This window comes from Bos mutus, chromosome 25 (assembly GCF_027580195.1).
Source record: "Bos mutus isolate GX-2022 chromosome 25, NWIPB_WYAK_1.1, whole genome shotgun sequence".
Classification (NCBI taxonomy): Eukaryota; Metazoa; Chordata; class Mammalia; order Artiodactyla; family Bovidae; genus Bos; species Bos mutus.
Window position 1 is genome coordinate 16,301,385 of NC_091641.1, and position 12,410 is coordinate 16,313,794.

Below are 12,410 nucleotides of genomic sequence, written 5' to 3' on the forward strand. Positions count from 1 at the left end.
TCCACAAGGGAAGAGGCTGCGTGCCACCGACTTCTAGCCGGGTGCTGGGCAAATAGAAGGTGCTCCTTGAAGATGGGTGGAATGAATGAGCTCAGGAAATGAAAGAGAAACCGCCCCTTTACCAAGATGGCAGGGCCAGTTCCCTTTACCAACATGGCCGCTTGCCCGCGTGGACCGGCGGAGGGCGGCGGGCGTGGGGCGGGGCCGGGAGGGGGCGGGGCCAGAGGGAGCCGTCAGGTGCGGCCCCGCCCCGCGCCCCCCAGCCCCCGCCCGCTCGATTCCGGATTGGTCCGGTTCCAGCGCCGCAGCCCGGCGGCCGCGCAGTGGGGCCGCGCCGAGCGCTCGCCACTTCCGGCGCGTTGGGGCTGTTGGTCGGGGGCGGCCGCGCAGCGCGAGCAGGCAGCTCCGGGGCGGGCGCGCGCAGGGATGCTCCGGGGGGCGGCGGCAGCGGCTGTGTGGGCTGAGGCGGCAAGGATAGCGTGGGCTCCCGGGCCTTTCCCCTGAGTCGGCCGCTCGGACTCCGCCGCCCAGGCCCTTTCAGCCTCCGCCCCTTCAGCCTCCGGGCCGGGCCCACCGCCGCTTCTGAACGCGGGGGCCGGGGAGACCCTGCCTGGGCCCGGAGCCTCCCCTCGGGGGTCGGGCCCGGGCGGGGGGCCCCGAGCCGCTGCCCTCCTCGTCAGCCCTCCGAGCCCCATTTCCTGCTTTTTTCAGTTTCTTTGGGGAGGGGCGGGTGGGTCTGGATGAATTGTTCCGGGGGTCCCCGATGAGGCGGGCCGGGGGGCCGCGCTCTTTTTAGAGGGTCCCCGCGAGGCTCGGGCGTGGGGAAGCGGTTGTCTTTGCATGGGCGGGGGACTTCCCGAGCCTGCCGGGACCATGACCTGAACTGTGCAAGCCGGACGTGTCCGAAGCCCGAGAGCCAGCTCACCTGAGCCGCCCCCTCCCCCGGCCAGCATGGTAAGTGGGGTCGGAGCCCCTTCCTTCCCGGTGCCAAGTCTGAGCGGTGGGAGCGGGCCCGGGACTGCTGAGCCATCGCTTCTCCCTGGGGCGGGGAGAGGCGCGTGCAGAGTCCGGCAGTGACACATGCGTGCAGGGTTTGCAGCCGGGCTCTGAGCTCCCATCCCCCCCAAACCCCCCCCTCCACCCCGCCTCCCGCCCCAGGGATGGTTCAGGACTGGGAGGGACCTGGACGCAGACACAACCCTTGAATCTGTTGTTTGCCTCTCGTACATTGTAGCTCATCACGACAGTAGCTAACAATTCTGTGCTAAGTGATTGACATGTGTTATTTAATTAGTACACCAGCCTTGTGTTCTGAAGTGGGGAGACTGAGGCACAGAGCAACTAAATATCCAGTTCAGGGTCACTCTTTAAGTGACAGTGGCAAGGTTTGAACCTAGTTTGATTTCAGAGCTCCTAGTAGAACACACTTGACAGAGCTGGAGTGGATCTTGTTTTAGCCGGCTCAGTCGTGTCCGACTTTTTGCGACTCCATGGACTGCAGCCGGTCAGGTTCCTCTATCCATGAGATTCTCCAGGCAAGAATACTGGAGTGGGTTGCCATCTTGGTATAAGCTTATATACAGGGCAGCTGAGAGGGTTTGTGGTTTGCAAAGGTCACTTACCTAGATCATTGCAAAGTCAGGAACTGTACTCTGTTGGCACTCACCCTGCCTGCCTGTCTACTACATGCTCTGACCTTTGCCCTGGAGTGCCTGGAGATCGCTTCATCTTTCCAGATCTGGTTCAGAAGCCACCTCTTCTGAGGATAACATTCCATATTTTCCAGGCCCAAAGGCACTCTCAGTACTTCCTGAGATTTGTGCACATCTGTTTTTTAGCATTTGTCTTGTTGGAGTGATTATTTCTGAGCCGTAGTAGTCCATTGTGGTGGACTCAGTTCCCTCAAAGGTGAAATTGTCAGAATTTTTATCTTCTCTGGCTCTTGGTACATAGTAGGCCCACGGAAGATGCTTGAGACGTCAAGTCTGTGTTTGAGCACCTCCAGTTATAGGTTGCCCATTTTATCTCTGTCATGTTAGGGGTTTAGTAGAGAAAAGGAGGCCATGACATTGTCTGTGATAATAGCTCTTCAGGCCAGCGTGGTGTTCTGAACGTTGGAGTGTCCTGTAGGTGATGTGTTAGGTCTGGGGCAGAGAGAGGAGACCTAAGCTGTAGCCCTTGTCTTCATTGGTGCTTATAACCAGTCAGATAAAATGCACCATTAATGCCAGGCAGCACTGTATAGTGTTGCCTGTACCATGCGTAGGTAGGATGGATAGTGGCAGATCAGTTAAGCTTTTTGAGTCCCAATGTCCTCAGCTGTAGAATGTGGAGACGGGAATTCTCTAATGAACAAAAGTATGAGGTGTAACACTGAATGAATGATGATAGTAGTATTCAGTGGGCCTTCATTGATTCTTTCAATGAATTAAAAAAAAATGGTGGTAAAATATAGGTAACATGAAATGCACCATTTTAACCATTTTTTTTCCCCTTTATCTTACATGCACGGGCTTAGTTGCTCTGTAGCATGTGGGGTCTTCCCGGACCAGGGGTGGAACCCGTGTCTCCTGCATTGGCAGGTGGATTCTTTACCACTGAGCCACCAGGGAAGCCCCATTTTAACCATCCTTAAGGGTACAGTTCAGTCACATTAAGTACACTCATATTGTGTCCATCCCCAGAATTATTTTCATCTTGTAAAACTGAAACTATACCCATTAAACAGAAACTCCCAGTCCCTTCTTCTCTGTCCCCTAGTGACCACGCTTCTACTTGTCTCTCTGAATTTAACTACTGTATAAGCCTGCATATAAGTGGAGTCGTACGGTTTTTGTTTTTCTGTGACAGGCTCATTTCACTTAGCATAATGTCTGCAAGGTTCATCTGTGTTGTAGCATCTGTCAGGATGTCCTTCCTTTTTATGACTGAATAATACTCCATTGTGTGTGCCGCCCACATTTTGTTATCCGTTCATCTGTTGATGGACACTTGGGTGTCTTCCACCTTTTGGCTATTGTGAAAAATGCTGATATGAACACGGGTGTACACATCTTTTAATGAATTTAAGTGGCCATCGTATGCGAGGCTCTAGCAAATGTCAGATAAACAAGACAGACAGGTACCTTCTCTCAGGTAGCTGACAACATTGCCTTAGAACATTTGGGCAGAATTTTACTGTGTATTGACTTAGCTGGCCGAGCACCCTTGTATTCAGGTTTCATTTTAATTGGCAGTCAGGAGAGCGTTATGAAAATAACCACCTTTGAGCAATTAATTGTAAAGTAGTTGACTTCATGATCACCATTTACCATTTTTTTCTGAGATAACTTTTGAGTCAAGTTTTTTGTAACCTTCCCCTCACTTATTTTAGCACACAGTGGGTGACCACAGCGGATGTGAGGCCAATAGGACTGTCAAATCGTGTCCTCTTTGCAGCACTGACCCCAGGGGTTTGTCTCCTTAGGTGTCCCAGGTTCAGGGGTGTGGCTGGGGCAGGCCTTGCCCCCGACTGCAAGGAAGCTGTTGCCTGGTTTGTGTCTCATTTGAGGGGAGGGATCACAGTTCTTTATTTGTTCCAGAAACTCTTTTTCCATTTCGTAGTGACTTGACATTTTTGCTTTGAAAAGCCTTGAAAGCGTTGGCAAATAAGTTGGGGCCTTTGTAATACCTTCTTTCTAAATTTCAGTTCCCTAATAAGATGAAAATGATGTAATATGATAGAACTACCATTGGTTAAGTATCTACACTGAGCTACCTGTGTTTCATTTATTTGTTTCTTTTCAGTCATTCAGTATCAGTTATGCACACCAGCCCTGCTAGGTTGGTTACCATATTGCCATTACTACTAGAGGAGGAGGTGAGTATACCTGGTGTAGGATTCCTGTTTAACAAGAGGTGGAGCTGGCATTTGGTCCCAGGCTGCCCTTCTCCAAAGTCTCTGCTCCTTGAGGTACAGATGCTGCCTCACATGGAAGATGGTTGGGAATGTCATCCAACTATATTTTATTTGGTTCTGAGATGGTGATGTGGGCAAGGGACCATAGGAATTTCCTTTAAAGTCTCCCTCTAGGAAGATGAGTTTTGACCTGCAAATTTAGAATTAGTGAAAGATTTGTAGGTTCAGCAAGGAATACCTAGAACAGTGAGATTGTAACTACCTTTGATGAAATCATTTTGGGTTGAATTCTCATGAGTTCTCAAGTGATGTAACATCTCAGAGGTTCCCACCACTTCTCTGAAAAGTTCTTACTTAATGTCAGATTTGCTTATTATGGAAATTTTGTGCAAAATTGAACCCTTGCTTAAATTAGTGGGTTTTTGTTTTTTTTTTAGTTGCCTGGAAGATTGCTTTGGTTACTAAGCCTTCTCATTTTTGAATGTCCTCTTCTGTGAACAGTCCCTGTAATGGAGGGAAAATCAGACCTTAAATTTGGCTCCTCACTTGGTGTGCCTTCCGTTAGTTCGGCAACTGTATTGCGTTGTGCACTGCAGGACTGGAGGCGTGAAGAAGCTGTGGTGGTGGAGGGAGACCACAGGGCAAGGTTCAGCGGTACTCAGGTTCTCTGTGGCAGTCTTGGCACAGAGGTTTTCTGGGAGACAGGTTAACTATCCAGGAAAGACTTGAACAGCTTTTGAAAAAATGAGGCGATGTATGGTTCAAATGATAAAATGACCTGCTAAACAGAACCCCAAAACATTATTAACGTGGTGTCGAGAAGTTATTCTGTACAACAGTCCAGAGCTTTGTAGTGCCTCAGTTTATTCATCTGTTTATTGACTTCCTGCATCAAACTTAAAATCCTAGGATCTTTGGATACATTATCATCATGAAAGAGTCTCTATGAAAGAAAGTGAAAGTCGCTCAATCATGTCCAACTCTTTGTGACCCCATGGACTGCAGCCTGCCAGGCTTCTCTGGAGGTCCATGGAATTCTCCAGGCCAAAATACTGGAGTGGGTAGCCATTCCCTTCTCCAGGGGATCTTCCCAACCCAGGGATTGAACCCAGGTCTCCCACATTGTAGGTGGATTCTTTCCCATCTGAGCCAGTAGGGAAGCCTAGAATACTAGAGTAGCCATTCCCTTCCCCAGTGATCTTCTGACCCAGGGATCAAACTCAGGTCTCCTGCACTGCAGGCAGATACTTAACTATCTGAGCCTTTCAAACAATGCCAGGAGGCAGAGACTATTTTTATTTCCCATTTTATAGATGAGAACATTCAAGGCCCAGAATGGTTAGGCAGCTTCTCAAGCTCACACTACAACCAATTGATAGAATTGGCATTCAGAGCCTGGCAGTCTGGTTCAAGAGTCAGTGCTCTCAACTGCTACACTTTTACCTCAGGAAGGGTTATATTGCCCCTGACCCCTGGGAGTCAGTTTAGTGAGGAAATGGGACATATATTCTGGTAATTACGAGAGGCTGTGTGATAAGGTTTAGCATAGTAGAAGAATAGGGCTTTCCTGGTGGCTAAGATGGTAGAGAATCTGCCTGTAACGCAGGAGACCCAGGTTCGATCGCTGGGTAGGTAAGATGCCCTGGAGAAGGGAATGGCAACCCGCTCCAATATTCTTGCCTACAGTCCATGGGGTTGCAAAGAGTTGGACATGACTGATTGACTAACACATAGTAGAAGAATTCATTGGTAGCACACCTGAGGGAGGTTAGTGGGGCAGAGTGGCCAGGGAAGAGTTCCCAGGAGAAATATTTGAGTCGTGAAGGATTCAGAAGAGTTGGACAAGGAAAAAAAGAGCCCTCTAGTTGAAAATTTGCAGACAGTTACAAAGATTAGATATAGATCAATAAAAATAATAGAAAATAAGGGTGGAAGTGAAGGAAGGAATTGACGTTTGTCGAGTGCTCAGGACTTTGTAGGGCTCAGTAGTTGTGGTGCGTGGGCTTAGTAGGGGCTCTGTGTGCCGGTATGGACGCAGTACACAAACATGCTGCCCATATGGACGCGGTACACAAACATGCTATTTTTTCTCATCGTGAATACCTTTACTGCTACCTTCCTGGCCAGCTGCTGCTCCATTTCCTCATTCCTCTGCGGCAGAACTCCAGGAAAGAGTGGTCTCGAATTCCACACCTTCCTTCCATTCTCTCTTAAGCTCGCTTGTCAAGGTCCCGCCCCACAGTTGTGGAACATAGAGGTTAGTCCTCATCTTACCCAGTCTGTCAGTAGCATTGGACACGTTGAATACTCTCTTCTCTGTTAAGTCTGTCTTCACCTGGCCTCCAGGACGCTAAAATGTGCTTTTGGTTCCCCCCATCTTACTGGATATTTCTTCCTCATCCCACGATCTTTGAACAGGTGGAGTGCTCTAAGCCTCGGGTCCAGTGAGCTCCCAGGCTGGACCTGTCTCCCCAGCTGCCTTTCTCACATACACAGCTGCATACTTGACATGCAAGCTCGTTTGTCAGGCATGGCAAATGTAACCTGTCTAAAACTCCACTCCCGATCTTTGCCTTAATTCCTTTCCACCCACAGGGCTTCTCTGTCTCAGTTGGGGGTAGCTCCATCCGTTTAATTGCTTGTGCCAAAAACTTGGAGTCATCCTTGACCTTTATTTCTCTTCTGTCCCGCATCTGGTCTGTATCAGGAAGGCTGATTGTTTTCTACCTTTGAATTGTAGCCAGGATTTTCACTTCTTGTTCCCTCTACTGCTGTCTCTCTAGTTTAGGCCTTGAGCATCTCTTGCCTGCATTATTGCAGTTGTCTCCTAACTGTTCTCTTAGCTTCTGACCTTGCGCCTTTATAGACTATATTAACACAGTAGCCTCAGTGGTCCTTTGAAAAATTGAAGGCACCTGATATCTTTGTTCTGTTTCCTTGGCTTCTCAGCTCACTTAGAGGGAAGGCCATGGTGCGCCTCCGTGGCCTGCTGTGCCCTCCATGTTCTGGCTGTGATTACTTTCTGAACCCCTCTCCTGCTCTTCCCTGCTTGGCTCATTCTGTTCAGCTGCCCTGGCCTCCTTGCTGTCCTTGAGAAGCTCCAGATGTGTGCCTGCCCCCATCTCTTGTCTCTCCTTGGGCTGTTCTTTCCCCTAGACAGCTACAGGAGCAGTGTGAACTTCTTCAAGTCTTCTCAGGAGTAATCTTCCCAGTGAGGCCAGTCCTTACTGAAAACTGTGATCCCATCTCAGAACTCTCATCCCACTTCTTTTTGTAGCATACACACTTTTAAACATTTTACAAACTTAATGTTATTTATGAGGTCTGTTTTTGTTACCTCTTTCTGCCAAAATACTAACTTCCTATAGCTTTGCTCTGTTCACTGATGTATCCCAGGAGTATAGAACAATTCCTCCTGTAGTGGTGGTGGTGGTTTATTCGCTAAGTCGTGTCCGACTCTGTGACCCTATGGACTGTAGCCTGCCAGGCTCTTCTGTCCATGGGATTCTCCAGGCAAGAATACTGAAGAAGGGTGCCATTTCCTTCTCCAGGGGCTCTTCCTGACCCAGGAATCAAATCTGGGTCTCCTGCATTGCAGGCAGATTCTTTACCGACTGAGCTATGAGGGAAATCCTAGACAGTTATGTTGTAGTTAGGAATGCGGTGGCAGTCTTGTGTGTTCAAGGTTTTTAGAGAAGGAGAGTGAATAGAACTTGCAGAGAGGGGGCACTTGAGAAGAGAAGGGTGTAACTGAACATGTAGTGTTACGATAGCGTCTCTAATAGACTAGTTTGGCAGTGGTGGTGATTTTTGTGAAGAAGCAGTTAGAAAGCTTATAAAAGCAGTTAAAAGCTGGGTAATGGAGGGGCTCCAGCCCTATCCTAGGGAGTTTGGCTTTGTTTTTTGGTTAATTTTTTTCTTGAAGGAACATTGATTCATCTGCTGTGTGTAGGTTAGATTGGTGTAGGAAACCAGATAGAACATCTGTGTGGATATGACAAACGCTTGTCTTTGGATTTGGAGTTAGGAGTGGAGAGGAAGACTTGACCAAGAGAGTCATCACTTATAACAGATGGACTCCAGATGCAAGGGACGAAGAAAAGGGAGGCGCTCAAGCTGATTTTGGAAGCCTCTAAACTGGCGATTGGGAATGGTGGGAAATTTTAATTGATTGGTGATTGGATTTGGTAGGGATGAAAGAGATGACAGGTGAACTGATAGGAAGATGACAGGAGATAGGCCATGTGCTGATAAAATAAGGGATTTGGCTCTGTCTGTAGGTACAGAGTCACTGCTGTGTCGGGTGAAGGTAATTGTCTTTGGACAGGACAAGGATTGTGACAGTTGTAGGTGGTTGGGTTGTCAGCGGAAGTGTCCTGTGCAAGGGAGGTGTAACTGCACAGGCTGGGGTGAAGAGGGACGGAATTCTTGAATGTGTAGCTGTTACTTATTGCTGCTTTTTCCTCCTCCCTTTTTGTCTCCACCGGTGGTTTGTTCTGCAGCCTGTTGCAGACTGATTTGTCGTCACTACTTTTCAAGACCACCAGCCACCACTGTGTGCTGAATCCAGTATACAGTCATCCCTTGGCATCCATGGGGGTTGGTTCCCGGAGCCCCTGAGTATACCTAAATCCACAGATTCTCAGTTGGTGTAGTCCAGTGAATACATAAATAGCCTCTTTTCAGTCCTTATGCCCTCTTTTGGCTGTTGGCAACCACTGGTCCCTTCCGGCCTCCCACCCGCCCTTCCCCACCCCCTGCCCGGAAACACTTTTTCTCGGTTCCATTGGCTTCCATGATATAACTCTTGTTTCAGTCTCCCTTGATCTTCTTTCTTATGACTCCAGCTATGAGCTGTGAACCAGTGAGAACTCAGTCACATTCTCTTGCCTTGGATATCCATTGGAGTGCCCTGTAGACATCAAATTAAATGTGTCTTAACGAAACCCATGGTCTTCCATTTAGGTTAGCACCTCCTCCCCTATACCCTAACTCTCTTAGTGATCTTGTTCACCGGACACTCCAGTGATAAAGCTGAGTCATCTTTAAATTTCTCTTTGCCTTCAGTCCCCACTTATGGACCTGTTGATTCTGTAGCTAACTTATGTCTGACCTCAGCCTTACCCTCCATTCCCTCTGCCTTGGTGAGGCTACTGTCATCTCTTGCTTTCGTAGTTGGTGTCTTCACAGCTTCCAGATTCTTCCTCCACCAATCCATCTTCTTTCCATGTTCCTGCCAGAGCTACCTCACGGACCTCAGACGTGGTCATGTCACTTGACCCCAAAGTGTTCTGAGCGGAGGGTCCGCAGTGTTGTCAAAGGCCAAGTTTTTATCACGACAGAGTAGTGGAAAGCACATGGGCCCTGGATTTTCACAATTTCTCTTACTCTTAGTCCTCTCAGTAAGGATGAAGATGATATATTAAATGCTTATAGTGGTTTGTTCGGAATATCTTTTAAAGACTTCTCAAATTATGTGTTGTTCTATAGCCTCTGCAAGCCAGTTGTCATTCCCAGAACACCGAGTACACTTTGATACGTCTCTGCCTTTGTTCAGTGCTATTCCCTCTGCTTGATCATCCTTTTCTTCTGTTTGAGACCTTACCTACCATGACCATGACCCCCTTGAGGCTTTCCAGCCGCTAGTTTAACATTTATCATCTTTGATTATAGTTTTTTTTTTACTTATGTTATTTTGATTTGTTTTTATTATATAAGAATTACAAGACTATTCTTGTAGTAAGTGTCAGATAATTCAGAAGTTTGAAGAGCAAAATGGGAACTTCCTCCATCCTTTCCCTGGCTTTTTCTCCATTCCTTCCCCTTTAAGCCTGGGGGTGGGGAGGATTGATTCCTTCTCTTTATGGTCCCATAGCAGAATGAGTCTCACTCTTTACATTTCCAGTGCCCAGTAAGCATTCAGCAGATATTTAGGTAATTGAAGAAGTCAGGTGTGATGGGCCTTGCCTGGCGGTCCAGTGATTAGGACTCTGCTTTTGCTGCTGCTGCTGCAGGCTCGGGTTCAACCCCTGGCTGGGGAGCTGAGATCCCACAAGCTGTGTGATGGAGCCACTCCACCCACAAAACAAAAGAAAAAAAAGAGGTGTAAAAACAGCAAATCCCAGAAGGTCAGTGTAGGCCCTTGAGGTTAGTAGTTGATAGTAGCAGCATTCAAAGAGCGTAGTAAGATTGAAATAGAGTATAATTTTTACAAAAGCCATGCAGCCAGCAAGCTCAGGTAATTTTTCGAGCAGGTAGAGGTGAGGAGCAGGTGAGCAAAAGGAGTTGTCAGAACAAATGCTGTGTAGGTGGTACACTTCCTGGGAGGCCCCTGAAACTGATTGCTCCTGGGAGAACTGCTGGGGGACGAGTGGGAGTGGGGGTGGCGTGAGGTGAGGGCTGTGGATAGTGGCTGAGGAAACCTACAAGGCAGAGAGAAATGAAGGCGGTGAGAGAGGCTGATGGGAAGGGAAGGAAGCTGGGGGTTAGCGGGAGAAAAAGGTCTGTGTGTTTCACAATTACACTCCGTGCTAGCTTTGTTTAGGGCCCTCGTGTACTCGGACAGATTGGAAAGGTAACCAGTGAAATGGGAGAAAACATTTGCAAATCATACATTTCATAAGAGCTTATGGGATTTTCCAGGCAATAGTACTGGAGTGGATTGCCATTTCCTTCTCCAGGGGATCTTCCCGACCCAGGGATCGAACCTGGGTCTTCTGCATTGTAAACAGATGCTTTGCCATCTGAGCCACCAGGGAAGTACATATAGTGATAATAACCTTAAAACTTGTATAATTTACCTCTTATAATAGAAAGGGCAGTATGGTAAAAGTTTGCTGATAACAAATGAGAGAAAAGCTATTTCTGCTTCTTCTCTGATGTGACAGAATAGAGAACATGTGACTCCTGAGGGTAACGTGGTAGCTGGAGCACGTTACAGAGCAACATAGAGGAAGGTGCTCTGACTTCTGTACGTGTTTCATTTCAGTTAGGCGTAGCATACGCAGTGGTTCACTTACATCAGAGCAGTCTGCTGCTCTTTTGTATGAAGGTTATCATGAAAAAAGATCTTTGGTCTCAGACTCCCTGGAAAGGTAAAGGTATTTTATGAGTTAAATGCAGTTGAGGTAGAGGGGAATCATTGGTTTTTCTTTCTCTTTGCCTTGTGAGGATGTGTAGGCAAGAATACTGGTGTGGGTTGCCATGCCCTCCTCCAGGGGATCTTCCCGATTCAGGGATCAAACCTGTGTTTCTTATGTCTCTTGCATTGGCAGGTGGCTTCTTTACCAGTAGCTCCACCACCTGGGAAGCCCTCATTGGTTTTTAAATTGGCTAATAATCAGACTTGGGATAAGTTTTTTTTTTTTTTAGAGTAACAACTGGGTAATTTTTATAAAAATTATGTATGCTCATTCAAAATCAGGCAGTATCAAAAGGTACAAAGAACATGGCAAAAAGAGAAATCCTTTAGATCCTCGTACCCTGAACTATGATTAATAGTCCATATATGTTTCTATTTGTCTATAAGATAAGGAAAATAGATGCCTAAAATAAGTACTTTCATTAAAAAAGTGATCATGCTGATTTTTGGGGTCATGCTTGTTTTAAAATAAAAATCATTTTACTATCATTTGCATTTAAAAAAGTACATTTTTTGCAATATGTATATACTCTCAGGAAGTTGCAAAATGAGTACAAGGCTTTCCATTGTACCCTTCACCCAGATCCCCCCAATGGTGACATTTTACATAGCTGTGTGCAATATCAAAACCAGGAAATTGACATTGGTACATGTCAGTTATTGACTAGACTACAGACTTATTTCCCTTTTCACCATTTGTAACCTGCATTTACGTGTATGTGTGTGGTTCTGTGCAATTTATTCCATGTATTGATTCATGTAACTACAGCAGTCAAGGTACAGAGCTGTTCCATCACCACTGAAGGTCTGACTCATTCCTAATACTTTTTTCCCCCTAATACCCTTTGTAGCATTCCTCCTGTCTCCTGGCAACCAGTATACTATCTGTTCTCCATCTCTGTAGTTTTGTCATTTTGAGAGTTGTGCGAATGTAATCTGCAGGCTGTAACCTTTTGGTATTGATTTTTTTTTTCCCCCTCTGAGCACAGTCCTCTTGAGGTCTCTCCATTTCATTTCAGTTTAATAGCAGAAAAAGAAACAAATGAAACTGAAAAATGATTTGTTAATTTCAAACATATCTTTGCTTCAATAATTATTAGCTCTTGATAAATTTCAGTAGGTTAAGGAAAAAAGGTTAAGGAAGTGGAAAACATTTCTATGTAATGGAAACCATTACAGAGATGGCATTATTTTTAATATATCCATGTTTCAGTTCTAGGCAGCATCAGTGAACTTCATAATAGGAAAAGAAGATGTGTAGTCTTTCCACTTTTCCCTCTTTACTCTTGTTATTTTACTTTGTCAGTGTCTTTAGAGCATTTATATTTATAGTCTGTTCTATAACCATAATGCCCTCAGTGTTTAGTTTTA

General features: G+C 46.5%; 1 protein-coding gene across 3 annotated transcripts in view; it reads left to right on the forward strand.

Annotated features, from left to right (window-relative positions):
• Positions 1-321: 321 nt before the first annotated feature.
• XPO6 (exportin 6) overlaps positions 322-12,410 on the forward strand; it is a 106,957-nt gene continuing 94,868 nt past the window's right edge. For all 3 annotated transcript variants that reach the window (XM_005894511.3, XM_070362885.1, XM_070362886.1), the window contains exon 1: positions 322-954. In XM_005894511.3, the coding sequence (XP_005894573.1) occupies positions 952-954 (3 nt within the window). In that variant the 5' untranslated portion in view covers positions 322-951. The remainder of the gene's footprint in view (positions 955-12,410) is intronic.